We start from the raw sequence: 27923 nt of genomic DNA, 5'->3' as shown, positions 1-27923 counted from the left end.
CCAGCTGTGTTTCATCCGTTCACACCGCCCCCACCCCCGTCTCACACTGCTACGATACTTGGATAGAGAGCGCATTCGGGAGCGACGGCGAGGCCCAGCCCATTGCCGCGTTTCCTCATTGACACCCTTGGACTCGGGATAGTGACGCCACCGCAGCCTCACTCACCGGTATCATGCTTGTAGGATGGGTCCCTGACGGCCTCAATCCACTCCGACTTTAACATTCCTCATGGGCGAGCGGACAGATAGCGTCGGGGATTGTCGATCTCCGTCAACCGACACGATGGCGTGTCTGGCACTAACGTCGAGGCGCTGACGCAAGACCAACCGGGAGACCGGCAAGAGCGTGGGCCTCATGTTTTGGGTGCATGGCTTACCGTTTACATGACCCAAGGAGATCATTTGCTTGGTCAGCTGTTCTAGAGGCACCAGGACTGCCACACCCATCCGTCAAAATAAGCATGATTGGCACATATGTATTACCACGGCGAGAAACATGGCGCCGGGTTTCGCACCCGAGTGACCCATGCCCAACTCGAAGTGGTGTAATCGGCATCCGGATTTCTACCTCAAATCTGCCGTCGAGTCCCAAATCGACGTTGGGATCCCTTTTAGGAATACCGGATCCTCCCGCGAGTCCCACCTGACCAACGGGATGGTTGACGGAAGTGAGCTGTCCGCTTGCCTGCAGCGCTATCCGTGAGGCCCCATTGGTGTGACCAAACGAGGAGACTGGGGTGGCACACTTGATTCTCACTACTCGATCTGGAAATACAGGACAGGAATGATGCTTGTGGCTTTCCTGCATGTCATCATCCTGCGTCCCCGACTTCACGTACCTCAGATCCCCGGGCCGATCTCGCCGGCCATGGTATGAACGCATCGGTATTGACACGCTGGGTTGATGATGCGCCTTGCAGGGTGGGGATACATCCACAAACGCTCGGGTGAAGCTAGGGTGGCCCCAGGGAATCATAACTTCGGGCCGTCGAGCGGGAGCTAAGGTAGCGGGACACTGGCTCGAGGTCCCGCCGCATCAGCACAGGGCCTCCTTGTCGAGGGAGTGGACCGGACCAGAAGTGAACCGTTAACTCACGATTGGCCGGGGAAAGGGCCATCACAGGTGGCTTGGGAGCTTGGTCAGTGTGGTTGGCAAGCTGAGGGGGGATCGTGAGCGGTTTCTTCCGCGGTTTTTGAATGTTTCCTGCCGGCCGTCATCACCATCACCTTGATTACTGAACCCTTGATTCGTCAACGTTACACCACGCCCAGAATGTGGCGAGAGCCCGGCTGGACGGCTGATAGGATGCGAACCACCGGAACACTGTCGTCCGGCTTGGAGAAGCTGAGCCAGGGATTGTCAAGTAGGCCCAGGCCTTTCACCCCAACCCACGATAGGCCGCTGCAGGTGGTGCAAATACCCGGAATAACAACAAGGAACACTGTCCGGCGGATCGCCAGCCAGGTGTCTCAGACAACGGGCCAACGCCTCGACAACGAACGGATTCCTGGTGGCACCACATTGAGACTTTCGCCGGTCTCGAACACCGGTCGTCGTCGAGGAATGGTTTGGCATTCTCGTGGGAAAAAGAGACAAAATACAGACAAGAAGATGAGTAGGGAAACTCAAGGAAGGTTTCCTCCGAGCCCGATAACCATCGGTACAATCTCTGGCCCCTGCTAGCGAAGGGGGGTCCATGCCCCTCCCCGGCTTCGATGACCACCCAAGGGATCCTCGTTTCCCGACTGGCAGCAATGCGGCTCCGTCTCCTCAAAACGAGCCTAAAAGCCAGGACTTCCCCAGAAAAGAACAAAGAAAAACCGCACGAGAACAAAACCTGCCTCCTTTTCCCATAACACCCCAGTCCCCACCCACACCATATTCCATCACATTCACCTCCGACCCCTCCGAGCGGAAGGAGCACCCGTCCCGGACGAGGCCGAACCCCCCGGGTCGGCCCTGCAACCTTCGCAGCAAGTGTGGTAGCAAAATGTGTCCGGGCTTGTCCGCAACCGGTGCTGACACCAGCGGTGCTCGTTGGCTCGACCCCCACACTGGCAGCACGCCCAGCAACCACCCAGCTGAGCGAGGCGGCACCCACCAGATTCGCAATCCGGCGAGATCAGGCAACCGCCTGTTGCGCTGAATGGCAAGGGTGTTGTTAGCTGACTCTGTTCTCTTGCTGTCTGTCTTCCTTGCTTCTTTCCAGCCTTGCTTGGAAAGGGGGGTGGTGGATGGAGGGGGGTTACACTGCTGAGGGATTGGGAGGTCAGGAGACCAGGCTACTGGTACGTACCATGGGTCGTTGTAATCGACCTGGTTCATGGGAGAAGCGTTATCGCCACAGAACGCGCGGTCGCACGCCTGCGTCTCGCCGGTCATTGGGTCGGTAACGGCGCAGTGGCAGTACTCGTAGTTGACGATGATCTCGATTGGCCGGGTGCAGGGAGGGAGGTCTGGAGTGGGACCGTCAGCGCGCGGTTCTACACTACACTGCATAACGAGCAGTAGAAGTGGCTTCTGCTGGTTTGGCCTGGCCTGGCCCCGGCACGGCATGTGGGAAGGCGCCGTGATGCCGGTGGCGAGGTCATCTTGCAGAAGTTCCCGAGCCAGCCGGGGAGGGGAGGCCAATCGGCTGGAGGGATGGGGTTGACGTACGGTGGTGGTGGGAGTAGCTCCAGAAACACATCTTGTTGGTCTTCGTCCTTTTCTCTCTTTTCACCTTTTCTTTTTCTTTTTCACGCTCTCTTCTCCACTTTCCCCTTTCTTTTCCTTGCGGTTACCTTCTTTCAGTCTCCGAGTTCAACGACGCGGTATGTATGACCACTCTATTCTTTCGGTTTGTCCCCTTCGTTTTGATTTGGGCACAGCCGTCGACGATGTCGTCTTCCCCGTTACGTATGCCCACAATGGCCAGTACAATGACCAGTACCACGCTCTTGGACAGAGGGGTTATCAAGTGATGCCCAAAGTCGAAGCAGGTGACGGGTGGGGATATAGCCTGCTCGCAAGGATGCCGACGGCAAGACTTGGTTTCACGGTGTGTCGGTGGGGAAGTGCTGGGATCGTTGGACTGATATACCGAGTGGGGATATCGTCGTCCGGGGTGGTAGACTGTTTAGGTTGATGCTGTCTCGTGATGTATCACAAGGTTGGAGTGTGGTTGGTTTCAACACACTAAAGGCGGCCCCGGGCTGGTGGTCCCGGCGACTGTGTTAGCCCACAGGTTCAGTCATGCCCTGGGTAATCTGGACGAGCAGTTCAAGTGACGAACCCAAGACAGATGATCAAAGCAAGGCTCAACCGGAGGTGGGAGATCTTCCAACAAAAACGATCGAGTGGTTGTTGAAAAGAGAAAGCTGAGCTTAACCAAGGTACGCCGGGTGCTGACCGCTAAGCGAGGGGTGAGTGGATGAGGTTGAATAGAGTAGGAGTTCAACAGGGCCCAAAGCGACGGCAACGTCTTTGATGATGCTTACACGGCGAGAGGCTGGTGTTGTCCGGATATTTCAAACAGGAAAATCGGCAATACGGTTCCTAATATATCGGCTTGGCCAGCGGTGCTTGGAGGGGAAGCGTGGGCCGCAAGGCTGTTGGCGTCGACGAAGCCTACGGACCGCCAGACGCGGCATCGATGGAAACGGTGTGACCGTGTCTGACTTCCCAGCCGTCTGCAGCACACCGGCCCTCTTCAACCCCTCCTCCTCTTGCTAGGCGATTGGGTTTCGTCGTCATGAAGCCTCCCCCCGTGGCTAAGCTCTCACTCCGAAACCTTGGCAATATTTTGTTTAGGGCTCTGTGCCCGGGAACGGGGGGGCTAGTCGTCATCAAGACGGATAGGGAAATCATAGGCGCCCGGGGACCCCGATCTGTCTCGTCACTGGGTTGGCGTCCATTATTGACAGCCATTGTCCAACATAACGGCGGCGGCACGTGGCCCGGGGGCTTCTGTGAGCTTGGCTTCCCCCCGGCGATGGTAGAGGTGGTACAGCGTAGGTGTGGGCTCGAGACAGGAGTGACACAAAGCTGAGACATGGTCGTCTCCCCCCCTCCACGGTGGCACCGATGGAGAACTCTCAGCAATTTTGGCCTCCGAAAGAGGTCGGACAAGGCTTTTTGATTGGTAGTAGCTGACATCTAAGACAGGGTTGGGCTTGTTATATTGCCTTGTTTGGCTATTCTGGCGCCGGTTTCCTCGGTTTAGCCCCATCGTCTAGCACCGAGGGCTCGGGTCCGCCGGAAGTCGAGGCTTTTTCCCGACGCGGACCCCGGAACTTGCCAGGAAGAACATTCTATTAATATTCCACGTCGGAGCTGAAGTCGCCTACAGTACCCGACTTGACGTATCCCACCAGATCCCAACCCCCCTTCGGGTGCTTTCCGCATTCCGCACACTCCTCTTACACTGAGACACGGGGAAACGCGACAGGGACAAACAGATTTAACCCCGGTGTGAAGCATGGATCTCCACAGCCACTATTTGCCGCAACAATGACAAGAATCAATGAGAAAGCAAAGGTTGATTGATAAGATGCCGCCCGCCACAGCTGCCGATTGGATAACTCCAGTTCTCCATGTCGGACTCCTCACACAGCTTGGATACGCTTCTGAGGCGGTGAACCATTGACGTCTCATGTCCAGAGGGGTCACAAGCAAGGGGGGAATGACAGTTCTAGAACGGACCCCACAAACCTTCTCCCAACACCCATAACTTTAGGTTTCTTCCTTGATTTGAGATCGAGGTTGGGGTATGGGGAGCGGGGTTTGGAGCGGCTCTTACACCGCACAGCCACCCCCCTAGATCCCTGTAACCTGTTCCATCTTTTGACGTCTCAACGGTTTGGAGGCGAGATCAGAAGATCTACGCCAACGGCGATCGCCCAGACCAGATCGACTGCGCATACGCAGGCCTCGTCATGGCATCGGACTGTACAGACAGTAATCTGATCAATGGCATGTCGTTACCGTCGATCACGAAGACGTGGAAGATTCTATAAAAAGCAACGCATTTCCCTGGAGATACAACAAGCGTTGTTGCCAAGCCGGGAGCTCTCCCGAGCTGAGACGATTTTCTTGCGTCAACTTATTCACTGTCCACGACGCTTCGGATTTCGTGATGCTGACGCAGCACAGATCTCCAGGCTCGGGGCGTTGACGACGGGGCTGTTCTCGATCTAGCTGGGGGGTGACTGAAACCCTAGCGATGGAGTCATGATACACCAAGCGGGAGCCCCGTTCCCCCCAGCCCCATTCTCCACGCCGACCTGTCGATCAAAGATAAGGAAGCAAAAGGACCATTAGACAATTCAATTTGTCTTCAGACTCAAAATCCCCCGTCACCAACCGGGTCCTTTCGACAGCTTCTCCGCGGCATGAAGGCTTGTTCCTGGCCCCAAGAGACCAAGACTGAAACGCGTCAAAGTTTCAAACAAAACCCAACGCTCATAGGGCAGCACTAACCTTGTCGAGGAATCAGACCTAGACTCCCCCGTGTCTCTCAACAAGCACTTGCGCGCCGAGCCTCAGCGACCGATGACCGGATGAACAACCAGTTCGGACCGCCCGGTGGTAGCGGCATCCAATGCAGTGAGTGAAGTGACTTCCAACCGGTGAAACTAGGTAGTATCACTTCCCAATGATAATACCTCCTCTTCTCCGAGCCAAGCTGAAAAAGCGACACACTCGGTCAATGCTTTTATCAACATTGCCCAACATTATTCGGGAACGCCGACGGCCCGTCTTTGCATGCATGTAGAGAGACCGTCGATCCAACCGCTGCTGATGCCGCCCGGAGCTATGAATATAGCAATGGAAAAGCTGAGCTATCCGGTTGAAACACAAGACGGTTAAATGATTGGGAGTTTGGACCACAGTGAGGGGACAGTCGTGAGGGCGGCGAGCTGGTCCACTGGTGTTTTGTTGCTGTCTTGCTTTTGTTCTGTTCTTAGAAAGGAGCCAAGGGCAGGAGGAAGACACCAGTGGTCTGACCGATGTTTGATTGCCCAGTGCCGTAAAGAGAAGAAAATAGTGACCCGATACCAATTTGACAGTGAGCCCGGAACCTGAGGTTCCTACCAGCGACCCGCCGCTTCTTTCCGGGACAAGGCAAGTTCTCAAATCATTTCGGTGTCGTTTCTGGCCGAAGTAGCACGGGGAGGCATGAATCATCCACTCGAGACTGCCGGATGCGTGTCTACGGCCGAAGAAGCACCACGGTCTTGCCGGTGACACCCTCCACTTCCATAAATGGATCTTCAAACATCCCACACGAAAATCAGATCTGTCTATATGTTACGCGTATATCACAGCCTCGGCAGTTGGCGCCCCCAACCGCATTCACGTCCCCTTGGAGAAGGACACGACCGCCCACTTCCCGTTCCACGCCCACTTGCGCGCGCCCGAATCACCGCCCCCGCCCTCCATCGCCCTGAGCTTCTCGTCCTCGCCCGGCTGCAACCCCACCACGACATCGGCCTTGCACGTCCGCAGCGCCAGCACGTTGAGCCCCGAGCCCGGCCCCAGCGGGCCAATGGCCTCGGTGAAGGGCGTCGTCGGGTCCCAGGCAACCTGCACAGGTCAGTTCAGTCAGCAGCAATCCAGCCAGCAAAACCCAACCCCCCTCGAAAATGGAAGAGAGACAGAGAGAGACTCACATCGCCCGTCAGCTTCCGGTAGTTCAGATCCCCCTTAAACACGACCAACTCCCCCTCCCTCAGATCCTCCACCAACGGCCCCGCCTCGCCGGGCAGGCGCCAAAAGCTGCCGGGCCCAGTCCAGACGCGGTTCGGGCGCAGGACGAGCTGGCCCTCGGCGTGGAAGCGGCTCCACTCGGCGAACAGGAACGCCAGCTCCTCGACCTCGGCCTCGGACAGGCGCGGCGGCTGGACGCCCTGGAGGGTGTCCTCGTCGGAGGGCGTCTCGTAGAAGGCGCGCGGGTCGGCGAGGGCGGACAGCAGCGAGGCGAAGTCGGTCGGCAGCACGTCCGACACGAACCAGGGGATGGACTTGGGGTGCAGCACCACCGTCGTTGCCAGCCCGGCTGAGAGTAGGTAGCCCGCCAGGATCAGGTCCACGTACAGCTCGAAGCCGGCGTTGTCCAACACGATGTCGACGCGGCGGTCCGCCTTCGATTCTTTGGTGGCGCGCAGGTGGGCGTAGACGTGGGGCAGGTCGTTGACGAGGATGTTCTTCTCGGCGGCGCGGCGGGCCTCGGACCCCTGCAGCTTCTGGATGTCCTCGTAGGTCAGGCTGGTGAGCAGCGAGAGGTCGGTCGCGTTGCCCCAGAGGCACACCTCGCACATCTCGGTGAAGAGGAGCGCGTCGGCCTCCGGGTCGTGCGGCGCCTGCGACCGCAGCTGCGTGACGAGGTCCTTGTAGCGCGCGGCGAGCTCGAGCACGGCCGGCCGCGACGAGCGGAAGGTTTTGATCTTTTGACGGGCGAAGACGTCGTAGTTCTTCCAGTGGGCGGAGAGTCTGAAGGAGGTGGACATGCGGCTGGGTGGGAGGAGGGGTGGTTAGTGATGGGAAGTGGATTCCTGGTATCGTAAGGGGCATAGGGGGCAATGGTACCGGAAGAGATAGCACTCGGTGAAGAGCCAGGGGGCATTGTGCCAAGTGACCTTGCCGAGCTTCTCCAGCTCCTTGTTGTATCCGGCCACGTCGGGGTGGCCATCATCGCGGATGGGCCTGTAATGGCGTATCTTTAGCCGCTGCTATTTGTCTTGGAAAACTGCAGGCGTACCCACGTCAAGGCTCGGTCGTGTTGCACCTCGTACTTGAGCTCGGCAAGCTCGGCGACGATCTTCTTGCCCTCCTCCAGTTTGTCACCAGCGTCGCAAGAACCCACGGTGCGATAGGCATCGTCAATCGCTTGGGTCTAGAAGAGTAGTAGTACCATTAGTCGATATCCTTCGATATCCTCAAGGTTCGGATAGAAGCTGCTCAGAAGTGACCAACGATGATGATGGGCCATCGCTGCCGGGCCGTCTGCCAGGCGAACGATGTTTGGTCGGCCGTCGAGTACGGGGCTGTGGCAGGAGAAATTAGGAGTCAGTTTTGCCCAGAAAGGACAGAGGGAGTGCTCATACCAAGCTTGGGGTCGAGATCCATCTTGGCGGTTGTTGGCAAGTACTCGAGTTGCAACTTTGGGGGATGGAATGGGAATGTTTATTGGCGGGGGAGCTTTGGAGGGGTCAATTCCGGCCGCGATAGCGATATCGGGCTCGGCGGGCAGGGGAGTTGGGGGGTTCCTTGACCCCCTGAACATCATTATATGTTGGGGGTTGATATCAACAACTCAAGCGGCTGGGTTAAATAGAGGGTAGATTATGTGCCTTGCCATATATAATATCGATCTTGAAGTCGTGTCTCGTTACTCATCACGGCGGCGGTTATCAACACCAATGCCCAGACTGTGAACACCGCCGCCCCTCATACAGATTAAGGAAAACAGAAACAAACAGCCGCCAAAACGCCATGGTATCTTTCCCAAACAAAATAAACCACAATGGATCTCAAACTCAATACCCCATCCCCGTAACCGCCCCCACAGCAAGCACCTCAATCCGCCCCGCATACAGCCGCATCATATGCGCCACCGGATCCCCCCACACCACCCCCCGTAGCTGCTCGTCCGTAACAATCTGGGCAACAACCCCCTCATGCAAGCGCTCCTCAACAGTCGTCTTGCCCCTCCTCAGCCGGGCCTTGGGATCCCCCGACCGCAGCACCACCACACGGCCCGCACAGCTTAGCGTGCTGGGCGGGACGGTCCACGCCGGGCCGGTGGATTTGGAGGAGCGGGAGGAGGTTGTGGATGAGAAGGATGATGATATTGTCGAGAGGGACTTGCTGGAGGACTTATCGCCGCGTCGGGACTTTCTGCTGTCGCGGAACGACGACTCCGACGACTTTCGCGAGTCCGTGGTGGTTTTCGGGGCTGGCGCGGCAAAGAGCTCTAGGAGGCTCTTGACGTAGGCCTTGTCGGCGCGCGTTACTGGGTCGCCTTCGTTGACGAAGCTGAGGAAGACGCTTTTGCGGAGCTGGGGGCGGCGGAGGTAATCGCTGGGTTTTGACAGGGGGACCAGGCTGATGGGCGGTGTGCCGAAGGTGATACAGTGGATGCGCTTGAAGCAGCCCGCGACGATGTTGAGTTCCGTTTCGGCTTCCTTGGAGGTCGCGAGCATATGGCTGTAGAGGAGCGCGGCAACTGCACCGCCGGCGCTGTGACCTGTGATGAGGAGAGAGTAAGACGCGCGCCATGGGTCCTCTTCGAGAAGTTGACGGAGACGGCGGGCGACTGGGCCCACCATCTTGCGCGCTACGGAGAGAAAGCCGGAGTGACAAAGGTTGCCCGGGTCATCCTGGCTTGTGTTAGCATCAGGAAGGTCGGGGGAGGCGAGGAGATAACGTACCAAGAAGCCCGCTGGCGACGTTGGCGTCATATCCAGGTTCACCGCCCAGTCCATAAACGTCGCTGTGCCGCGGATGGCAAAGACGATGGTGTTCATGGAGTCCATGGGTACCGATTTAATCACCATGGCCTTGGTGCCCGTTCGCCAGTCGGCGTCCACGTGGGCATCTCGCTCGGCCCGCGCAGTTGGCGGTTCATACACCCTCTCCGAGTACTGCGCCGCTAGACAAAGAAGGGGGTAGGTTGGGATGTATCTGAGACCCTGTTAGTGAAGACTCTAGACTGCTCGGCGTAGCAAGGCATACAGCTTTAGGGGCGGTAGGTTCATTGGCAGCCTCGAGTTTGAGTAGTGATCCACCTTCGCAAAGAAGCTCCCCGAGACAACCGCAGCGGCAGCCGTTGTCTGACCCTTTGGGTGTGCTTTGCCCTGGCTCCTCCTGCTTGAGCTTGACTTGGAACGAGTTCTCTGGACGGCTGGTAACTCGGGCGACGGCGGTTGCACGGGGGTTTGTGCGGATTGCCACGCAAATATGTCGTGCTCTTTCCCATTGTAGCCGCCACAATCGATTTTGGTTAAGACGTTGTCGAAACGGTGAGATATCTCATCAACGACCGCGTTGCCCTGGTGAACTAGCTGTCCCCCACAATTGTGCAACGACGGCAACATTCCATCCAAAAGCTGCTGGGTGCCCTGACAAACGCGATTCGAGACCTCGTCTACTACCCCGTTGCCTTGATTGACCAGCTGATTCCCGCGGTTGTGCCACGCCGAGAGGCCATCGTCCAGTAGCTGTTCGGTGCCCTGATATACCTCCTTGGCCAGGTCTACCGCAGAACTGAGATTCAGTTTACTCAAAGATGTGCTGGGTGCTTGTGATGGCGGCGGGGCTTGTCTGGGCGGCGCGGCCTGCTTGGGCGGCGGGGGACCGAGATAGTAGTGGTGTTGGTTCACGATGATGGGAGGGTACTGGCCATGTTGATGATAGGGAGGTGGGGATTGGCCTTCATCATTCCAGCCGGGAGGTGGAAGGAGAAGACCGGCTGGCCGGAAGGGTTGAGTAGGCGGCGACGGTGGCGGCGGTTGGAGCTGCGGAGGCGGCCTCTGACCCTTGGACCGAGGGGATGGTGCCTCTTTCTTCACCTTCTTGGATCTGAGGAAGAACCCCATTTTGGCGTAGGGTTCAGCATCGATGAATTACCGTATAAGCTACTCCACTCGGAGGAAAATGACAGAAACAAAGTGAGAGATAGAAGCCACTCGAGCTCTGGTCGGTAATATTTTGGAAAGATCGAAAAGGCCAAGGGGCGGCCGGGCCGTGACAAGAGGTCTGGTGACACTACATAGTTCAACCCGAGGGCAAACGGCCGGCCACCAGGCACCCTCGCACCCAGGCCAGGGCGGGAGTGCCTTGCTGCTACTGCAGCCAAGATATGACTCGACATCCCAGTCCGGGGAGGTTGTGTGTTCCCATTCGCTGCTGTGGCATTGCTTCGCCTCGAATCGCGATCCGACGTGGCGGTTTTGCGGACCCGGCCAAGTCATCTTCGGCCAACTACCGGGGTCAGGATTGTGGTCTGCATGTGAAACCGCAGAAAAAAGGTGCGGTGGGTGCCATAGTTTTTTCTGATAGCCGCCGAGCGAGTGGAGTGCAGGCGGGGGATGCTTCGGGATTCGATGACAACAAATCGGTGGTTCACCGTTCCATGAAGCTTCCCCTCAATCAGCATGTGGCTAGCGTGTGCCTGACACTGAGCTGCAGATTCCCGCCTGCGGGCTACGGGCGTGGGCCAGTAAAACATGCGGGCCAACGGTGGAAGTCTGCAACTCATTAAAAAACACTGGCTGTCGCTTGACTCTTGAACTGCGAGATAGCCTCGACTTTTTTGGTACCTAACGCTGCGGGGGGTGCATGGCTTCTCCATTTCTTGATTAGTGAGGTTGTAGCCGGATGGATGCATGTGGAAGCCGCCCATACCGCCGGCCAGTTACGACGGGGATTTTTCAGAAGTGCATATTTAGGTTAGTCGGTCATGCCCAACTCGATTCATCCGAGAGTGACGACAGTTTCGGGACGGATGAACATGGGGAGGTCGGTATTTTTGGAGAGAGAGCGATGTGTAGGGAGTTACTTGGAGAGTCGAGTCATCGTGGGGGAGGAAAGGGACGAGTGGACCCTTTGCCTGGGAATTGACTGGCATCATTGGCTGAGGTGCAGCTGATGTCTGTGCTCCCAACCCCAGCTGCTGCCAGCCGAGGAAGCGACAGAGGGGCCTGGACCTGCAGGGCAACCTGATGCATGCTTCAACGGCCAAACAATTTCGCGGCACTTGGAAACACGACAGTTCATGCAACCGTGACGGGACTGCTGAGTTGGAGTTCCGGACTAGCCCAGTGAGGTAACCGTCGACACTGTTTGGACTCGTCCCCGAGATGAGTTCAGGGACGCCATGGATTTTGTGAGTGACCGTTCCCCGTCAAATTATTTAAATTCGGGACGAGATGGATGCTGCATGGCGTGAGGTAGTTACTTGGAATCTTGGATCCGCTAACCTAACACCTGTGCTTCTTCTAGTGGTCGCGCCTCCTAGCACACACGCCGCTATCGTCGGCTAGTTCCCGCAAGGACTTTGCGAAGGATCCCGCCCGTCGCCTGCATCGGTTCGAGAAGGAGTACAGCCAGTTGCTGGTGAGCATGGTCAGGATCATCAAAGACGGAAGCCCCCCAAGCTGACGACGTTACCAGCACGCATGGCGCAACTCGTCCAACCTTGCCCACGATGACGAAGCCGCCGAACACATCGAGATCCGCCTCCAGGAACTGACGAACCTTCTCAACGACGAGTCCCGCCGACCGCTGCCTCACCCGTGTATCTCCTTCGCCGCCGCCAAGCAGGTCTATATACCAGTGGCCAAGATCGCCACGAGCTCCTTCAATGAGTGGATCATTAAGGAAGCAGTGCTCTTCTTCGCGAGCCTGATCGAGAGCGAGGAGGAGGCCTTCGTCGAGAATGAGACCTTTGCCGCTAGTTTGACGAACCTACTGGTCCGGATAACCGGCGCTAATAGTATCCGCCTCGGTGCCGATACCGAAGCCCGCGTCGTTGAGCTGGCCTTCAATATCACTACAAAGATCCGACTTGAACCCGATATCCTGACCGCTTGGTTCAAGTCTCAACAACATGGGGACACGAGGCAACTGGACCACCGCGAGAAGTTCGCAGGGAGAACACAGAAGCAGGACTTCCCCCTGTTTTACCTGTTGATGGATTACATTCACCACGAGGGCAAAATTGGCGACTTTGCAAGGACTGGGTTGCTCTACATTATCGAAGCCGCTTCGAACTCTGTCCCTCTCGAACAGTGGATCGTCGAAAGCGATCTGTCGACTTTGATGGCGACAGGTCTGGGCGCTCTGTATAGTCAACTGAGTCGCAAGCTTGTGATCGACCACCTACCCAACGAACTCCCACCTATCCTCGCCTTCTCCGACTACCAACACCCCAAGTCCAACTACGAAGTTGTCAGCTCTTGTTCCTTCCAGTTTCAGTCACATCTGGACACGTTTCTCTCCCACCTGCTTTTCTGGCAGGACGTTCTGAACCACTGTAGGTCCGTTGAGGTCAAGTCAACTTTGCTGGAGCATTTCCAGGTCATTTTCTTGCAGCAGCTATTGTAGGTACCCGCACCCGGTTTACTCATCTCCTGCTCACCGTTTCCCAGATACCCCTCTCTCCTTGAGTCTTCCGATGTCGACGGCGGTTCATCCGTTGCCGTGTTGACCTACCTCCGCCGTATCCTGGAGTCACTGGACCATCCCGACATGGTCAACCTCATTCTCCACTATTTACTTGGTCTTCCTGACCTTGTGGGCTCCGTCAGTGCCAACACTGGAGATGTCGTCAGCGCCGCCCGTAAGCGCAAGTCGTTGGACCTGGCCACCATGATGGCCTCCAAGGGGGAGGCCGCCGCAGATCCGTTGCTGTTCAACCTCGTCGATCTTATCCTGGCTTGTCTTCGGTCGCAGAACAACCAAACAGTCTACGTCACTCTTCAACTGGTGTCGGTGATTCTTAAGAGGCATCATCGATACGCAGTTATCACCTTGCTCTACACCGAAGGCGTACTCGGCGAGTCTCATCACAGGACATCTGGCGCACACCAACAGGAGGTCGAGTACTTGATGTCCCTCGCGGGGAGTATCGGAGGCGAGGACAACTTTGACGAGATCTACGATAATATCCTAAAAGACACGCTGCTACGGCTGGAAAACCACCCTTGTTCCATCAAGCTGGTCACACCAAAAACTTCAACGCACAACCACAAGCTGCCAGCGGTCCCCGACACTCTTCCCGGCGCGCCGAGGGACGTCCGGTCTCACACCCTTCACCCGAGTGATCCCTTGCTCAACATTGTCTTGGATCGGCTGGACACCTTTTTCCTCAACTCCGTCGACACGAACCTTGCCTTGACGGAAGCCATCTTCGACCTCGCTGTGTGCGGCTTTATGCACCTCGAAGGTTGGTTCATGCGGAGTCCGCTGAACTACGTTTACGAAGAGGAGGACGATAGCCCTCCGCTACCCGAGCCCCCGTTGGATCCCGAATCTCAAGAGTACATTGAGTACAAGCAGATGCAATCCATGCAGGAGGCGCGTCGGCGCCCGAGGTGGATCCAGTCGGCCCTCCCTCGCCTGCTCAAAATACTGCAGACCCTCTGCGACCAGGTCGCCGGTTACCGGGAGACTGTCCCGCGCTTTGACGATCTGTTACAGCAACGCCGCGAGGCTTTCCAAATAGCAGACTCTGCAAGCCAACACCTACCTATTCATCCTCCCCGATCCAAAACGCCGGTTTCTTCGACCGCCGGTACCGTCACCCCCAGTGAACGGACGGTTATCTACACCGACGAAGGGCGTGACACGTCCCGTGAGCGGCCCTCCGGATTCGAAGGTTTCGCTCAGCGCCTTCTCTCTGAGCTCAGCTCGCCTACCCTCTCCGGCAGTCCACGCGGGCGGAAGGAAGCAAAGCGGGTCGTTTCAGACCGCTCCACGCCTGCCTCTTTCCTATCCGCCGACACGCCTTTGCACTTGCCGTCACCGCAAGCCGGGCGGTCCTTTTCCCCTAGAACCCCTTCCCCTTCAAACATGCCCGGAAGCGGCCCGTGGGACAGCGGCAAGCCTGACGCCTTCGCAAGTCAAGCGAAAGCGTTCCAGGCCGTCGACCAGAGCATCCTTGCCCGCCGCGTCGGCGTCCCCGACGTCAAGCCTTCCACCGAGAAGTCCATCGAGCCGATCGGCCTGAGCTTCGACAGACAGCGCACGGCGGGCGGGGTGTCCTCGGCAGACGAGAAATACGCCGCCGACGAGGAGGAGGCCAAGGCGGAGGAGGGCGGCGGCGAGGACGCGCTCCTTGCGCCCTCGGAAGACGGCGAGCAGACGGATGACGACAACCGTGATGGGGTTACTGCCGGAGCCGGAACCAGGGAGGGCGAGCCGGGGACGCCGACGATCGACCGGTCCGTGTCGGTGTCGCATGTGCTGACGAATGTTATTGTGCTGCAGGCGTTCTTGTTTGAGCTGGCTAGTGTAGTGCAGGTGCGCGCTGGGTTGTTCGATGAGGTGCGGTTTGCTTAGGAGGCGGACGAGGGGGCGGGCTGTGGTTTAGAGGATGAGATGAACGGGGATGCGTTTGTGGGAACTGTGCTGCCATCGGTGGTTGAGGATGAAGGAGAGAGGGACTGGCTTGGGCCTGCGTGTGTCGGCCCTGCGTTTGATGCGAGCGACGTGTTGAGGGGGTTGCTTGGGCTTCGAGAGTGAGTATTGGGCCGGAACGCAGAGGAGAGAGGTAGGGCTTGGGATTTTGGGGTGCATTGCTTGGTGTTAGTGGATTGCTGGTATTGTTGTTGACGCGGAGTTAGTGTTACATGACATGGTTGCATATTATCGAGTTGAAGCTTCACTGATTCTCTCCCGGTCCGCGTTCTACCAGAGGTTTACGCGGCTCGACTATCTCATCACGTTGCTAAGCTACGCATGGGCATGACGACGTCCATGAACATCACCGTCGGCTGTCCTTCTCGGGCCGCGCAACTCGGCGTCGCCGGCCGTCAGTGTAAATAAACTTGGGACTCGTCGTCTCAGCCTCGTACCTTGAGGCTTCGAGAAGATGTCGCCCGTCTTCTAGAAGACTTTTTGGTTGCATTTGACGCAGACCCCTGCCCCTGAGGTTCGGAGCTGGAACCGAACCCGGTTTCACCAACCGCCATCACCATTCACACTCAACACCACAAGGTCGTATCGGGAAATGCCCGCATGATGTCACAGGGCTCGGCAGGTTCGATTGAAGTTCAGGAACTGGGGAATGTCAAACTCCAAGCCAATAACGCATGATGCATTGACAAAAGCTGCATTCACAACAAGGGAATACAGTGGTTACGTGGTTCAGGGGTAACGGTTCCGGGCTGAAACACGCAAGATCGACGACACCACGTCGTCTCGTCTCGATACGTCCCGTCCCAATGAGTCAAGGGACATGGGACCGCAGGCCGATATCCGTATGTGTACGCGACTTCAACGGGGCAGGAATGTGGGCGGCCTGTACCCGGCATGATCCCCTTCAAGACTGGGGGCTATTTGATGACCCGGAAAATAGAAATAGACTCCATTCGCCTTAAAGGCATCTGGTGGTACCAAAACATTTCTTTATTGGCCATTTCACTATCCAGCGGCCATCTATCCATCCAACAGCAAGACGTGTTCTGAGAGCAGTTCCAGGAGCGAAACCACGCCGAATCTCGAAATGTCGAGACTTACACGAACTTTGTTGCTGGCCTCCAGCCTGGCATCTGGCGCAGCAGCACAGAACGGGACCCAAGGCGAGGGCCTACATTCACTGATGGTGGCGGCGGGCAAACTCTATTTCGGCACCGCCATGGAGACAAACAACTTCGACGACGCCGCCTACCAGGCCATCGCAACCAACAAAAACGAGTTCGGCATGTTCACGCCCGAGAACTCGCAGAAATGGGAAGTGACAGAACCCACACAAAACGACTTCTCCTTCACCCAAGCAGACAGCATCGCGGAAAGGGTCCTGTCCAACGGCCAACTCTTCCGCTGCCACACCCTGACATGGCACTCCCAACTCCCCCCTTTCGGTAAGCCCACCACCACGTCTCCCACCACCCTCCCCACCTAACCTTATTCCCTCCCTAGTCGCCAACGGCACCTGGACCCCCGAAACCCTGACCGCCGTCCTCACCGCGCACATCACCACCGTGATGCAGCACTACGCGGGCCAATGCTACGCCTGGGATGTCGTCAACGAAGCGCTCAACGAAGACGGCAGCCTCCGCTCCTCCCCCTTCCTCACCACCCTCGGCGAGGCCTACATCCCGCTCTCCTTCACCATCGCCGCGCAAGCCGACCCCTCCACAAAGCTCTACTACAACGACTTCAACCTGGAGACCACCCCGCCCAAAACCGCCGCCGCCCTCTCCCTTGTCCGCGCCGTCCAGTCCGCCGGCGCCCCCATCCACGGCGTCGGCTTCCAAGCCCACCTCAACGTGGGGCAGACCCCCTCGCGCGCCGACCTCGCCGCCATCCTAACCAGCTTCACCGCGCTCGGGGTCGAGGTGGCGTACACGGAATTAGACATCGCGCACGTGGCGCCGGCGCTGCCTGCCGATGAGGCGGGGAACGCGCAGCAGGCGGAGGACTATGCGGCCGTGGTGGGGTCGTGTCTGGACGTGGAGGCGTGTGTCGGGGTCACGGTGTGGCAGTTTACGGATCGGTACAGCTGGGTGCCGAGCACGTTTCCGGGGAAGGGGGAGGCGTGTTTGTGGACGGAAGGGTACGAGAAGAAGGTGGCGTATGAGAGGGTGGTGGGGTTGTTGAGGGAGGCTGCGGTTGTTGAGGGGGGTGGTGGTGGTGCTGGGGGTGGTGCCGGGGATGGGAGTGGGAGTGGGAATGGGGTGAGGCCGAATTTGACGAGTGGGGTGGGGGAGGCGGTTGCGACGGGACGGCCGGCGTTTATGACGCCGCCGCCGGGGTTTAATGGCGCGGGGACGGTTTGGGGTGGGGTAGTTGGGTTGGTGTTGCCGGCTCTGGTTGCGGTGGTTCTTTTGTAAGGGGTATGTATACTGACGGGGGAGGTTGGTTGAGTAGGAAAAGGGGGGTTTGGGCGGCGTTGGGTGGCATGGTATGGAGCGAGTAGGCTATTCATTGCGTTCTATCCACACCCGGGTGATTATGCCGGAGCGGGTGAGATACACATCATGACAGAGGTGGGGGAAATGGGTTGACTTTTTCAGGGGCAAGTTGGAATATGTCATGTTTGATGCATACACCCCCAGACCATGAGACCCGCCCATCTCCGGCTTCGTACCCGATACAATACAATGCAACCTCTATCCCATCACTCATCTAATGCTCTCTTTCCCGGACGCTCGCATGTAAGCCTCTCGCACTTCACGCCGCTTCCCGTCACAACCACCCTTAGACAGCAGGCAAGACACCCTGCGGGTAGTGGAACACGTCTGTCGGATCAACGTCCTTCTTGATGGCCTGCAGCTTGGCCAGGTTGTCGCCCCAGTAGTTGACCTGAGCGTCCTGCTGGCTGAGCCTGGAGTTCGGGTAGTTGATGTACATGCCCCAGTCGCTCCGCTCCATGCCCTGGGTGATGTTGCTGGCAAAGTTCTCCATCACGGTGTGGCCCTCGGCCGGGTACTCGCCCCTGTCGACACGGTCGTACAGGAGGTACATCAGGAGGTAGTCGCGGTGGGCATACGACGTCGAGTCCGGTGCGGGTGTGGACACGGCCGAGTTCTCGCCGCCGTGCAGGTCGATCTGCACGTACCAGTCCCGGGTGTTGTTCTTGGCCTGGTTGAACCAGTAGCCGACAAAGTTTTGGAGCTGCTCGTCGTTGAGCTCCTTGGTGTACAGGCTGGTCGAGTAGAAGGTTTCGTGCTGGGCAAGTCAGCGGAAGCTCAGTCAGGGGGACACCAACCGAGACTCACCTCCTCATAACCGTGACCGTGGTCGATGTTTGAACCACCACCAAAGTGCTTAACCTGCTCCATCCAGTCACCCGTCTTCGCCAGCGCGAGCGTCGCGTTTGTCTTCTCGACCAACGGCGCGAGAGCAGCCTCCAGGCCCTCCTTGTCACCATAGTACAGCCCTTCGAGGTTAATAAAACGCCGGGCAATAAACAGACGCATGTTCAACTCAGCCGGCATGGTTTTTGCAAACTCCTGCACCGCGGTAACGCCGACGAGGGCCCTAGCTTCGGTGGGCCACTGGACGGGGGCGACAAAGTAGGTCACCTGCTCGGGGACCTCGAAGGTCTTGAGGCGGAACTCGGTCACGATGCCCATGGACGCGCCGGCGCCGCGGATCGCCCAGAACAGGTCGGCGTTCTCCGTCTCGGAGCACTCGACAACGGTCGCGTTGGCCAGCACCACGGTGGCGCCCACCACCCAGTCTAGAGCCAGACCGTGGGTGTGGGAGCTCACGCCGTAGCCGCCGTGCAGCAAGTGGCCGCCGACTCCGACGCTGCAGAATGTCAGTTCGTGGTCTCTCTCAAGGGTCTGTCTGTTGTTTGCAGCTGGGTCACTTACCCAGGGCATGTTCCGTGGCTGATCGCCCTCTTCCCCTGGGTGTAGAGCTCCGTGGCGAGATGGCCCAGACGGGTACCGCCCTCGGCCGTGGCGATGCCCGTGGTGTTGTCCAAGACGACCTTGTTCATGCGGCTCATCTCGATGACCAGGTGGCCATCCTCGCCGCCGAGGCCGAAGGAAGCGTAGCTGTGACCGCCGCACTTGGCAGTGGCCTTGATGCCCAGCTTGTTTGCGCAGCTGACGGCATCCTGGACGTGCTGGGCCGTCGAAGCGGCAACGACCGCCACGGGCGTGTAGTTGAGCCGGAGGTTGAAGCTCGAGACGTCGATCTGGTAGTCCGGCGTCCCAGAGGCACCAACGGGCACGGCGGCCTTGGTCAGGCAGTCGGCGAGCGGGTCTGTCTCGTTGGAGAACCGGAGGGCATGCGAGGTCGCCGCCAAGCCCAAGAGGGCGAAAAGGGGCGCGAGGGTCTGCATGGGGTGGGTAGAGGTTGAGTCCGGGAAACGGGTAGCTATTCTTGGGGATATCCGTGTCTCGCGCCGCTATCTGGGGTCGGGCCTGGTCGCGGGAAGAAGTCTAGGGAAAGGCAAGCCGAGATATAATTTATAATTATACGGCTGCGGGATGGGCCGAGGGGTGGGGGTCCGGGCACTTCCTCGCCCTCGTTGCTTAAGAAGCAGTAGTGACTGACGAGCGTGGTGGTGCCATTCCTGGACCCGATCGTCCGGTGCTTTCACCACCCTTATTATACCATCTCGCACTCTCGTCCGTCGTTCCGCCGCCCAGAGTCGGTCACCCCAGCGGACCCATAGAATCGGATCATCGACCCTTTTGCCGGCTCTGCTTTAATTTACAACGAGCATGTGTCGGAGAATCAATGGCATGGGGCGGCTGATCCCGGGAATCCTCCTCCTGCCGCGCCCCGTTGGAGGCTGAAGAACGTTGGGGGCAAGGGCGGCAAGGCCATATTAATCCGGACCTGCAGCATGGTTTAGTCGCGCTTAAAGAGAGGATCTTCAGAAGCGCAGTTTGCCGAGCTCGTTAGGGAGGTTTCGGCTGGCCACCGTTGGGATGTGCAGGAGGAGGGTGATCTTGTTGACGGCTGGTCGGGAAGGCATCCGAAGACAGGACACGATCCGCGTTGACGGGTGGGTACTGACACTCGACATATTGCCAAGCTCCTGAAGCGAAGCCGTCACCAGCTTCGATCTCGAAATCCCTCTGTGTGGTGCTTGGCGATCTGAACATGGTGCTTAGCTGACCGGGGAATCCAGCCACCCAATGCAACGGAATGTTCGACAGCTGTTCTTTGCCGGCGGAGAGTGTGTGTGACATGTTGGGACAACTCCATCAGAAAGACGATGATCAGCCCCTCCTCTCTGGGTGCGGGATGATATGAGGGCCCCCTGAAAGCATATATTGCACGGCTTGATATTATCCGGCAGTCAGCCTCCGAGCGGCATGGATTGCACGGAGATATCAGGGGAGGGCCTGTCATCCTTGGGGCGATTGTGGGGTCCAAGACACGGATTCCGGGTGCAGCAGCCTGGAGAATGTGATGTGACTGTCGATCATGACGCCTAAAGAGCCAGCTGCATGGAAGGAATGGTTGTGCACTGACAACGGTGTCGCGAAGAGAAAGAAAACATTGGGAATTCGGGACGACAAGAGTCGTCTGGTCCGCCAATCAGGAAGCCGGCTCTCAAACAGATAAGCTTAAAACTGTGTGCCCTTGAACTGCGTGGGGGTTCTGTACGGAAGACGATAGCCGCCACAGTAACATAACCCAGATTAGGCAGGTATTGCAGGGGGGGGCAGCTAGTGCAAAATAGACAGACCCCCCAGCGTTGCAATTGTAACGAATTTAGCCAATTAGAACCTCGACCCCCATTTTATCAATCCTTCTAACCACCAGTTTTCCAGCTCTCTCCGCAATAGGACCTAATGTATATGGAACTGGGTTAGGTATAATCGCAGGGCACTGCATTGGGTGCAATTGCAGGGCACTGCACCGAGTGCAATTGCAGGGTACTGCATTTAGTGGGTGCAATCGCAGGGCACTGCATTTGGTGGGTGCAATCGCAGGGCACTGTACCGAGTGCAATTGCAAGGCACTGCACCGAGTGCAATTGCAAGGCACTGCACCGAGTGCAATTGCAAGGCACTGCACCGAGTGCAATTGCAGGGTACTGCATTTAGTGGGTGCAATTGCAAGGCACTGCACCGAGTGCAATTGCAGGGCACTGCACCGAGTGCAATTGCAGGGCACTGCATTTGGTGGGTGCAATCGCAGGGCACTGCATTGGGTGCAATTGCAAGGCACTGCACCGAGTGCAATTGTAGGGCACTACGTTGGGTGTGCCTCGGTACCGAAGCACTATCAGAAAGTTAAAAATTGGGCTGGAGGTTGAGCCCAATAACGATATAGCCGGTATCCCAATATGGTATATATGCATATCATGTGATAATTATGTTGTAAATCGCTAAATGTCAACCTGTTGTGTGGGGTGTACCTGGAATTAGTGGTGTAATTCTAAATGCTGCAAAAGCTGCAAAAGCTGGTTATGTTACTGTGGCGGCTATCGTCTTCCGTAGTTCTGTGCACAAAGGAGACTTGAATCAGGCTGCCGGGTCAAATTATGGTGGTCGAATTTAGCCAGGGGCCAAAGGAAGAAGGACCGATATTCAAAAAAACGACAAATGTGCCCATCGGCTCCTGCTTCCGGATTGCCAGGCTGCGAGCTGTATTCCTTACTTTGAATGAGTCGCTTGAAGCATGGCCAAGGGGGGGTGGTCTGATAATGGGTACAATCAGGAGTATCTGGCTGCCCCTTATATAAAGCAGGACTCGGTTGGTCTTGTTCCTCTGCTTCCTTGGCATACCTTTGGCCAACCTTGCCCGTATCCGTGCTTCTCTGTATTGGGAGATAAAATGGACGCGAGCCCCGTCAGTGGTATGGTTACAGCGTCAAGTGTCGCTCGGAGCTGAGTTATATCCGACAACAACGGTAATCAGCCGCAACATAAAGGGAGGTCCCCCACCTGGTTATACTCACCACCACCGGTAGGAAGAGTATGATGCGGCAGCCGAGCGAAGTTGGGCCTTGTCGCCGCTCCCAGTATCCCTCCGGTGGCGGCTCCGTTACGGAGGCAGGAATGTTGAGAACCCTTGGGGTTGTGCGATGTTGGTAGGACGACGTCGCGCATCTCGAAACGGAAACCGCCTCCCGTTGGGGAACCTGTCGGGACAGAAGATATACCATCTCCTGCAACAAATGACCGAGGAGTTGGACTGGTGTTGAAGACGGCGGGAATCTGGGTAGCGGCGAAAGGGGGGAAAGGGCGAAAGGAGGGTGAACCCGGTGAAGCACCGAGGTCGACCGAGGTTCGGTGATGGGAAAATTGCATTGTAATAACCACTGTGGTGGCTTGCGGTACTCATGAACGTATGATATGGCCCGAGGTCTGAGGGAGGTTTGGTTGACGTTGCTGTCCTGTACCTCCTGTCTCAGTGTTTATTCCCGCCAATCGCAAGCAACACTCCTTCAGGCAGTCTGCCCCCAAGCCTTGTGCCTGAGTCGTGTTTCACCAAACGGTGGATCCCGGCATTTGGCAGCGGAGAGGCCGGGCACATGGGATGTGGAACTCCTCCGGGTGCCCCGGCGTGGCGTTGGCGCCGGCACCGCAGATCCTCATCCAATCGGCGGGATTCGACACCAGGATTCCCCATCCCAAGAATCCTCGGACCTGCTGCGTTGGGAATCACAGTACCATTGGCAACTCGCCCGAGCCCGGAATAAGCACACCTCTCCGCTTCCACCAGTCGCAACACTAAAGATGGTGAGGTTCTTGGCTGGGGATCGACGCACAGCTAGTACGATCGCGGTATGGGTTGGTCTCCGGCATTGGGGTTCGCCCCACGATCCCCCTCTTTGACAGTGAGATGTGTGAAGCATCGGGGCTGCCAAGGGTGGTGAGGGCTCGAGCTTCGAGCCTTGAGCTCTGCGCATAAATAGGGACCTGGAGTCAACGATCCTGATGTTCAACTTGGTGCTCGCCAGGACTTCATTCACTCGTTCCCTTCGACACAACCTTGCCCATCCCTCGCTCGACAACGCTCTCCAACCGCAACCATGAAGTTCGTCCAGATTCTCGGTGCTGCTGGCCTTGCCGCCGCTCTTCCGGCTGCGCCCGCCAACGACATGGCCGATGTTATGGCCCGTCAGTGGGGTGGCAGCAGCACCCGCAACGACCTCCAGGACGGCAACGCGGCGGCTTGCCCCAAGGTGATCTTCATCTTTGCCCGGGCCTCGGGTGAGCGTGGTAACATGGTACGTTTGCTCTCGACTCCTTATCCTTTGGTCGTCTTTCCTGGAAAACAAACCAACACTCTGATAGGGCTCGAGCACGGGACCTGCGGTCGCGAGCGCGCTCACGAGGACCTACTCGGATATGTGGGTGCAGGGTGTGGGCGGCCCGTACGACGCGGGGCTGGGGGATAACGCTCTTCCCGCGGGCACGTCGAAGGCAGCCATCGACGAGGCTAAGAAGATGTTCACCATGGCCAACGAGAAGTGCCCCGATGCGGCCGTCGTTGCCGGCGGCTACAGCCAGGGCACCGCCGTCATGTCCAACTCGCTCGGCCAGCTGCCGTCCGAGGTGCAGGACCAGGTCAAGGGCGTCGTGCTCTTCGGCTACACCAAGAACGCCCAGAACCGCGGCTCGATCCCCGACTTCCCCGACGACAAGCTCAAGGTGTTCTGCAACGCGGGTGACCGGGTCTGCACCGGCTCGCTCATCGTCGCCGCCCCCCACTTTGCCTATGGTCGTGTGGCCGCAAGCGAGGCTCCGGAGTTCCTCAAGCAGAAGATCGAGAGCGCGTAAAGATAAGGGATGGTGATAGCTTGTGATTGAGGAAGTATGTTCCAATAGTTGAGCTTCTAAATAGTACAAGACAATACCAATCTCTCCGCTGTAATCATTGCCGTGAAACCAGGTCCCATGTTGCAAGTACGCGGCAAAATGTCTATTCAGAGAAGTGTGAAGAGAAAGACTCCCCTATCCTAGACTCTAATTAACTCAAGGTATACTCTCTTGTGAGTTTATCTATATCAGTAGAGTAATACCACCTTGCAAAGCCTTGTTTTTAGAATTATTAGCTCGACAGACTTATGTACCTGTGTACTGATATACCCACTACCACCACCTAATTACAACACGAATAGGAAAAGATAAGAAGAACAGAAAAGGTATGTGCCAAAACTTCCAACCCCTTTTCGGGGTACCGATGGCAACTGCTACTCATGTTCCCACAGATGGAACCTACAACCAATCAAGCAGCCCGATTAGCTCAGCTGGTTAGAGCGTCGTACTAATACCGGGAAACCCGTATAAGGTATGCGAAGGTCAACAGTTCAATCCTGTTATTGGGCATTCTCTTTTGCTTTCGCGCAGTTCTTTTTGCTTGGTCTTGTGATTTGAACCACCGTCTCGGCAGGACAAACAACCAGTGTTTTGTCTGAGGTCTGAACAAGAAGGATTTTAAGTTTTGTTTTGTACCATCTTGTTTGTGCTGGCTGTTGCCTAATTAATCCATTCATTCACCTTCAACCCACAACTTCGATTATTATTTCATTTGGAAACAATCGAGGTCCCGACCACATCCTCCCCCATCCATCGGCCATAGGCATCACCAAGTAACAAAACGCAGAAAAAGCGCCGAAAATGAAACTCGTCAAGGTCAACTCCCTCCTGGTCAGCGAGGCCGAGCGCCACCACGACACGCCCCAGCAAGCCTTCAACACCTGCTTCCACCCAGCCGCGTTGGCCCCAGGCCTCCCCTTACCCGACGAAACGCCCTACTCCTTCAAGCGCTGGCTCCCCCTGATCCTGCAGACCCGCCAAAAGCCCCCCCAACCACCACCACCCAACACCTCACCCTCCCCATCTCCACCCTCCTCATCTCCACCCACCACTACCACAACCACCACTACCACAACCACCACCACCACCCCCATCCCCCCCATCCAAACAATCACCCTCACCCCCCCGCAAACCCGCCTCCTCCTCGCCGCCACCAACGCCTCCCTCCCGCGCGGCGAGCCCAACCGCACCTTCCGCGAAGACCTGTCCGACCTGCTCCTGCCCGTGCTCCGCGCCCAGCTGGTCTTCCCCCCGCAAGGCCTCTTCCTGCGCCTGGCGGCGTGCTCGCCCAAGGATGGGGCCGGCGGGAATGCGCCGTTGAGGGATGTGGAGGGGGTTGTGGAGAGGTTGGTTACGTCCGTGAGGGCAAGGAATGCGGTGGTGAGGTGTTTGGAGGGGGGTGAACGGGGGGATGGGGATGGGGGTGAGGAAGGGGATGGGGGGGTGGAGTTGTTCTTTTTGGGGTTTGATGGAAGGATGGCGGCCGAGAGGGAGTATAGAGTGTTTTGTTGCCCTGGGGATGGAAGGGTGGTGGGGGTGAGTCAGTATCGGTGGTATCGGCCGTGGCGGTTTCAGGGGGTGGATGAGAGGGGCCAGGAGAGGGTGGTGAGGAGGGTGGTGGAGGGGGCGGAGGAGGTGAGGGGGTTGATTCTGGTAGAGGTGGAGAGGAGGGGGGATGGGCTGGATCGGTTGATGATGGAGCAAGGGTTCTCGTTTGATTTGTTTTATGACGAGGATGCGGACAGGTGTGAGCTGGTGGAGCTGAATACGTTTGGGACGAGGAGCGGGTGCGGCTCGTGCCTGTTCCAGTGGGTGGAGGATGGGCGTGTTGTATGGTCAGGAGGAGCCCGAGTTTCGCGTCTCGGTGGACATGGGTGGTGTGCCAGGCCCGCCGACGGTGAGGGTATCGAGGCTACAGGAGGAGAGTGAGAGTGATGCCGAGACAACAGAGTTCTGCGGGGATGATTGGCGGGGTTTCATTCGGTCGTTTGACTGAAAACCCCCATAGAACACCCTTCCTGATATCCCTACAAAAGGCACATCACATTCACCCAACTAATGGATACGGATCTCTCGCGTTTACGGTATTATGAGCTTGTATGTCATATGAATGCCGCGCTAGGTATATTTGGTGACCCATGGACCGCCAAATCTGACGGCTCTGGGGTGCTCGTTCCGTTGAAAATAGCGTCCCAATGTGGCCGAAATATGTCTTCACCCTGCCGTGTCTCCAGCCACAAAACGCTTTTCACGTGAGCTGAGGCGTCATCCCAGGTACTCAGGTTCAACTCCACAGCCGTGACCCTTGCTGTGTCCCTAAACCACGAGTAGTAGGGTGTGCCGGTCGATGCCACCATCCCAACGGCGAGGAACCAAACGGTGATCGGGTCTTGCGTGTCCTGCTCTCGCAGTTGGAGGTGCTTGACGAGCCGGCCAAGAATCTGGCTGAATATTACTACATGTGTAAAGTAGGTCGGGCCCTGCATAATGAACATGTAGAGAATAATTGCGTAGCGCACGCATTCGGTAAGCGGCTTTGTTTCGCTCGCCATGTCCAGAACCGAAGGCAGAAGCCGGTGGATGACGAAGCACGCCAAATCATGGAGCCGGGTGGTCGTAAACGGTATCTGTTGTGCCCTTTGGAAGACACTGCGGAGGCGGATGAAGACCTCGTTGACTTCGCGATCGATGTCCAGACAAGTGAGTTCGGGTGGAGCTTCGTGGATGGTGGCCGAACTCAGCTGCCATTCTGGAGTAGGGGGTATGCCATGCCCAGTTCCCATGTCATCTTGTGTATCGAACTGGGGATGGCCCATGATGAGCATCGACACCCTGGCGCGTGTAAGTGTTGGCATTTTCATTAATTAGTGGGGTAGTGCTGGGTACTTACCAGCTAACCATCCTTGCAGTGAGCGGGCTGGTCTGCCTCACGGAGTTGATGCCGCCCCTCAGGCCGACCAGCCGTTTTACTCCGTCGACGTGCATTTGGGCGACCTCGATATTGCCTTTGCCGAACTGGGGAGGGGCGGGTCAGTTAGGCTCGACCGGAATAATAAGCGTGGTGGCTTACCTCGATAGTTGCCAGAGTGATGACTGAGTTCATGGTCCCGTCTTGCACAGCCAGGGATGTGTTCTCAACCTTCCGGCGCAGTAAAGCGACAGAATCAGCCATGAGAATCTCGGAGTTGTGAAAGCCCCTTTGGGCTATCAACTCCTCGTCCAGGCATGCCGTCTGCAGAGACACGTGAAACAAAGCCGGGTCACCGAGAGCGAGTGGCCACCAGGACACGAGAAAGGGATTTGTGGTGGCGTTGAGATCGAGGGGGTAATATTGGAAAGCAATCTTGTGGAGAACTAAACTTGATGAGTGACAGGCCCAGCCAGGATGTATGGCGGAGGTGGGAAGAAGCAGACATACAGCTGTGGATGAGACGTTGGACATGCACCCGGGGCAACCTCGTGGAGGGGTATGATTCAAAGGGGTCAACTGGTGGGAACTTGTAGCCAACTAAGGGCCCGGATGCTCCGGACTCGTCTGATGATGGTAAGAGGGCGGCGGTAAGGGGCTCGTTTGCGTAAACGCACTGCACTTTGCGTTTGGTGCAGCGAGAGCAACGGGGTGTGGCGAGGTCGCAGCTGTGCTTGGATTTAGCACAAGCAGCACAGGATCGCCGAAGACTGCGACGCATTTCGGGATCGAGATTCGGTGTGCGGCTGTGCCAGACGAGAATTGGCACTAACGACGGGGCGCAACGGATTCCGGTCTAGTAAAAATACCTCGCTGTGGGTTGTTGAGTGAGTAAACTGTAACTGGGTGGCTAGGTACATCCATACCAGGACTCCAGGAGGGTGGGATGGGGACGTTTCCACAGGTCTCACGATCCCGGAAGGGCTTGAGGACACGTGCTGATTGGTCCTGTTTCCAACTAGCCACCGTACCACAGTATGATCAATGGCCACGCAGCGATAAG

General features: G+C 57.4%; 10 protein-coding genes and 1 non-coding gene across 11 annotated transcripts; 5 read left to right on the top strand and 6 right to left on the bottom strand.

Moving 5' to 3' along the window:
• Positions 1 to 94: 94 nt before the first annotated feature.
• B0H64DRAFT_119689 (uncharacterized protein) lies at positions 95 to 1407 on the bottom strand. The gene is made up of 2 exons (XM_062797928.1): positions 1097 to 1407; positions 95 to 999 (listed from the first exon to the last, which is right to left on the bottom strand). Exons 1-2 carry the CDS (start codon positions 1116 to 1118, stop codon positions 374 to 376), a joined length of 648 nt encoding a protein of 215 aa, XP_062660691.1. The 5' UTR covers positions 1119 to 1407; the 3' UTR covers positions 95 to 373.
• Positions 1258 to 2690, bottom strand: B0H64DRAFT_440654 (uncharacterized protein; the record flags this gene model as incomplete). The annotated part of the gene is made up of 3 exons (XM_062806495.1): positions 1258 to 1402; positions 2298 to 2457; positions 2660 to 2690. The coding sequence occupies 3 exons, from the start codon at positions 2688 to 2690 to the stop codon at positions 1258 to 1260; spliced, it is 336 nt and encodes a 111-aa protein (XP_062660690.1).
• Positions 2691 to 6129: 3439 nt separating this feature from the next.
• Positions 6130 to 8253, bottom strand: B0H64DRAFT_391495 (uncharacterized protein). Its single transcript, XM_062803478.1, has 6 exons — positions 8089 to 8253; positions 7958 to 8028; positions 7747 to 7877; positions 7571 to 7687; positions 6655 to 7495; positions 6130 to 6568 (listed from the first exon to the last, which is right to left on the bottom strand). Exons 1-6 carry the CDS (start codon positions 8108 to 8110, stop codon positions 6338 to 6340), a joined length of 1413 nt encoding a protein of 470 aa, XP_062660689.1. The 5' UTR covers positions 8111 to 8253; the 3' UTR covers positions 6130 to 6337.
• A 52-nt stretch (positions 8254 to 8305) lies between these two features.
• Positions 8306 to 10766, bottom strand: B0H64DRAFT_119583 (Alpha/Beta hydrolase protein). Its single transcript, XM_062797926.1, has 3 exons — positions 9719 to 10766; positions 9415 to 9667; positions 8306 to 9363 (listed from the first exon to the last, which is right to left on the bottom strand). Exons 1-3 carry the CDS (start codon positions 10579 to 10581, stop codon positions 8521 to 8523), a joined length of 1959 nt encoding a protein of 652 aa, XP_062660688.1. The 5' UTR covers positions 10582 to 10766; the 3' UTR covers positions 8306 to 8520.
• A 977-nt stretch (positions 10767 to 11743) lies between these two features.
• On the top strand, positions 11744 to 15376 carry B0H64DRAFT_357072 (Retinoic acid induced 16-like protein-domain-containing protein). Its single transcript, XM_062801611.1, has 4 exons — positions 11744 to 11870; positions 11987 to 12100; positions 12158 to 13086; positions 13135 to 15376. The coding sequence occupies exons 1-4, from the start codon at positions 11862 to 11864 to the stop codon at positions 15044 to 15046; spliced, it is 2964 nt and encodes a 987-aa protein (XP_062660687.1). The 5' UTR covers positions 11744 to 11861; the 3' UTR covers positions 15047 to 15376.
• An 835-nt stretch (positions 15377 to 16211) lies between these two features.
• Positions 16212 to 17773, top strand: B0H64DRAFT_372569 (glycoside hydrolase family 10 protein; the record flags this gene model as incomplete). The annotated part of the gene is made up of 3 exons (XM_062802231.1): positions 16212 to 16569; positions 16628 to 17385; positions 17696 to 17773. 3 exons carry the CDS (start codon positions 16212 to 16214, stop codon positions 17771 to 17773), a joined length of 1194 nt encoding a protein of 397 aa, XP_062660686.1.
• On the bottom strand, positions 17773 to 19864 carry B0H64DRAFT_119569 (uncharacterized protein). The gene is made up of 3 exons (XM_062797925.1): positions 19030 to 19864; positions 18430 to 18964; positions 17773 to 18379 (listed from the first exon to the last, which is right to left on the bottom strand). The coding sequence occupies exons 1-3, from the start codon at positions 19503 to 19505 to the stop codon at positions 17909 to 17911; spliced, it is 1482 nt and encodes a 493-aa protein (XP_062660685.1). The 5' UTR covers positions 19506 to 19864; the 3' UTR covers positions 17773 to 17908.
• Positions 19865 to 23162: 3298 nt separating this feature from the next.
• On the top strand, positions 23163 to 23913 carry B0H64DRAFT_416367 (cutinase-domain-containing protein; the record flags this gene model as incomplete). Its single annotated transcript, XM_062805162.1, has 2 exons — positions 23163 to 23360; positions 23428 to 23913. 2 exons carry the CDS (start codon positions 23163 to 23165, stop codon positions 23911 to 23913), a joined length of 684 nt encoding a protein of 227 aa, XP_062660684.1.
• Positions 23914 to 24368: 455 nt separating this feature from the next.
• Positions 24369 to 24462, top strand: B0H64DRAFT_t63. The gene has a single exon. It is a non-coding gene; the product is annotated as a tRNA-Ile (tRNA).
• B0H64DRAFT_473317 (uncharacterized protein) lies at positions 24449 to 25948 on the top strand (the record flags this gene model as incomplete). The annotated part of the gene is made up of 2 exons (XM_062807987.1): positions 24449 to 25697; positions 25762 to 25948. The coding sequence occupies exons 1-2, from the start codon at positions 24754 to 24756 to the stop codon at positions 25946 to 25948; spliced, it is 1131 nt and encodes a 376-aa protein (XP_062660683.1). The 5' UTR covers positions 24449 to 24753.
• A 19-nt stretch (positions 25949 to 25967) lies between these two features.
• B0H64DRAFT_119554 (uncharacterized protein) lies at positions 25968 to 27769 on the bottom strand. Its single transcript, XM_062797924.1, has 4 exons — positions 27371 to 27769; positions 27023 to 27306; positions 26843 to 26967; positions 25968 to 26784 (listed from the first exon to the last, which is right to left on the bottom strand). Exons 1-4 carry the CDS (start codon positions 27639 to 27641, stop codon positions 26055 to 26057), a joined length of 1410 nt encoding a protein of 469 aa, XP_062660682.1. The 5' UTR covers positions 27642 to 27769; the 3' UTR covers positions 25968 to 26054.
• Positions 27770 to 27923: the final 154 nt, after the last annotated feature.

The sequence above is a fragment of the Chaetomium fimeti genome (assembly GCF_033439085.1).
Source record: "Chaetomium fimeti strain CBS 168.71 chromosome Unknown B0H64scaffold_3, whole genome shotgun sequence".
In the NCBI taxonomy this organism is placed as follows: Eukaryota; Fungi; Ascomycota; class Sordariomycetes; order Sordariales; family Chaetomiaceae; genus Chaetomium; species Chaetomium fimeti.
This window is presented reverse-complemented; position numbering and strand designations above follow the sequence as displayed.

Excerpts from the sequence above, each read along its gene's own strand:
- B0H64DRAFT_119689 (XM_062797928.1), bottom strand. The coding sequence starts at position 1,118 with ATGGCCCTTTCCCCGGCCAATC. Across the intron at positions 1,000-1,096 it reads GGCCCTTTCCCCGGCCAATC|CTCCCGCTCGACGGCCCGAA; the intron begins GTGAGTTAACGG and ends CCGCTACCTTAG.
- B0H64DRAFT_391495 (XM_062803478.1), bottom strand. The coding sequence starts at position 8,110 with ATGGATCTCGACCCCAAGCTTG. Across the intron at positions 8,029-8,088 it reads GGATCTCGACCCCAAGCTTG|CCCCGTACTCGACGGCCGAC; the intron begins GTATGAGCACTC and ends CTCCTGCCACAG. Across the intron at positions 6,569-6,654 it reads ACCGGAAGCTGACGGGCGAT|GTTGCCTGGGACCCGACGAC; the intron begins GTGAGTCTCTCT and ends TGACCTGTGCAG.
- B0H64DRAFT_119583 (XM_062797926.1), bottom strand. The coding sequence starts at position 10,581 with ATGGGGTTCTTCCTCAGATCCAAGAAGGTGAAGAAAGAGGCACCATCC. Across the intron at positions 9,668-9,718 it reads AACCTACCGCCCCTAAAGCT|ATACATCCCAACCTACCCCC; the intron begins GTATGCCTTGCT and ends ACAGGGTCTCAG. Across the intron at positions 9,364-9,414 it reads CGTCGCCAGCGGGCTTCTTG|GATGACCCGGGCAACCTTTG; the intron begins GTACGTTATCTC and ends AACACAAGCCAG.
- B0H64DRAFT_357072 (XM_062801611.1), top strand. Across the intron at positions 12,101-12,157 it reads AGGAGTACAGCCAGTTGCTG|CACGCATGGCGCAACTCGTC; the intron begins GTGAGCATGGTC and ends CGACGTTACCAG. Across the intron at positions 13,087-13,134 it reads ATTTTCTTGCAGCAGCTATT|ATACCCCTCTCTCCTTGAGT; the intron begins GTAGGTACCCGC and ends ACCGTTTCCCAG.
- B0H64DRAFT_119569 (XM_062797925.1), bottom strand. The coding sequence starts at position 19,505 with ATGCAGACCCTCGCGCCCCTTTTCGCCCTCTTGGGCTTGGCGGCGACC. Across the intron at positions 18,965-19,029 it reads AGCCACGGAACATGCCCTGG|CGTCGGAGTCGGCGGCCACT; the intron begins GTAAGTGACCCA and ends GACATTCTGCAG. Across the intron at positions 18,380-18,429 it reads ACGGTCACGGTTATGAGGAG|CACGAAACCTTCTACTCGAC; the intron begins GTGAGTCTCGGT and ends TGACTTGCCCAG.
- B0H64DRAFT_119554 (XM_062797924.1), bottom strand. The coding sequence starts at position 27,641 with ATGCGTCGCAGTCTTCGGCGATCCTGTGCTGCTTGTGCTAAATCCAAG. Across the intron at positions 26,968-27,022 it reads TCACTCTGGCAACTATCGAG|TTCGGCAAAGGCAATATCGA; the intron begins GTAAGCCACCAC and ends GCCCCTCCCCAG. Across the intron at positions 26,785-26,842 it reads ACTGCAAGGATGGTTAGCTG|GGTGTCGATGCTCATCATGG; the intron begins GTAAGTACCCAG and ends TACACGCGCCAG.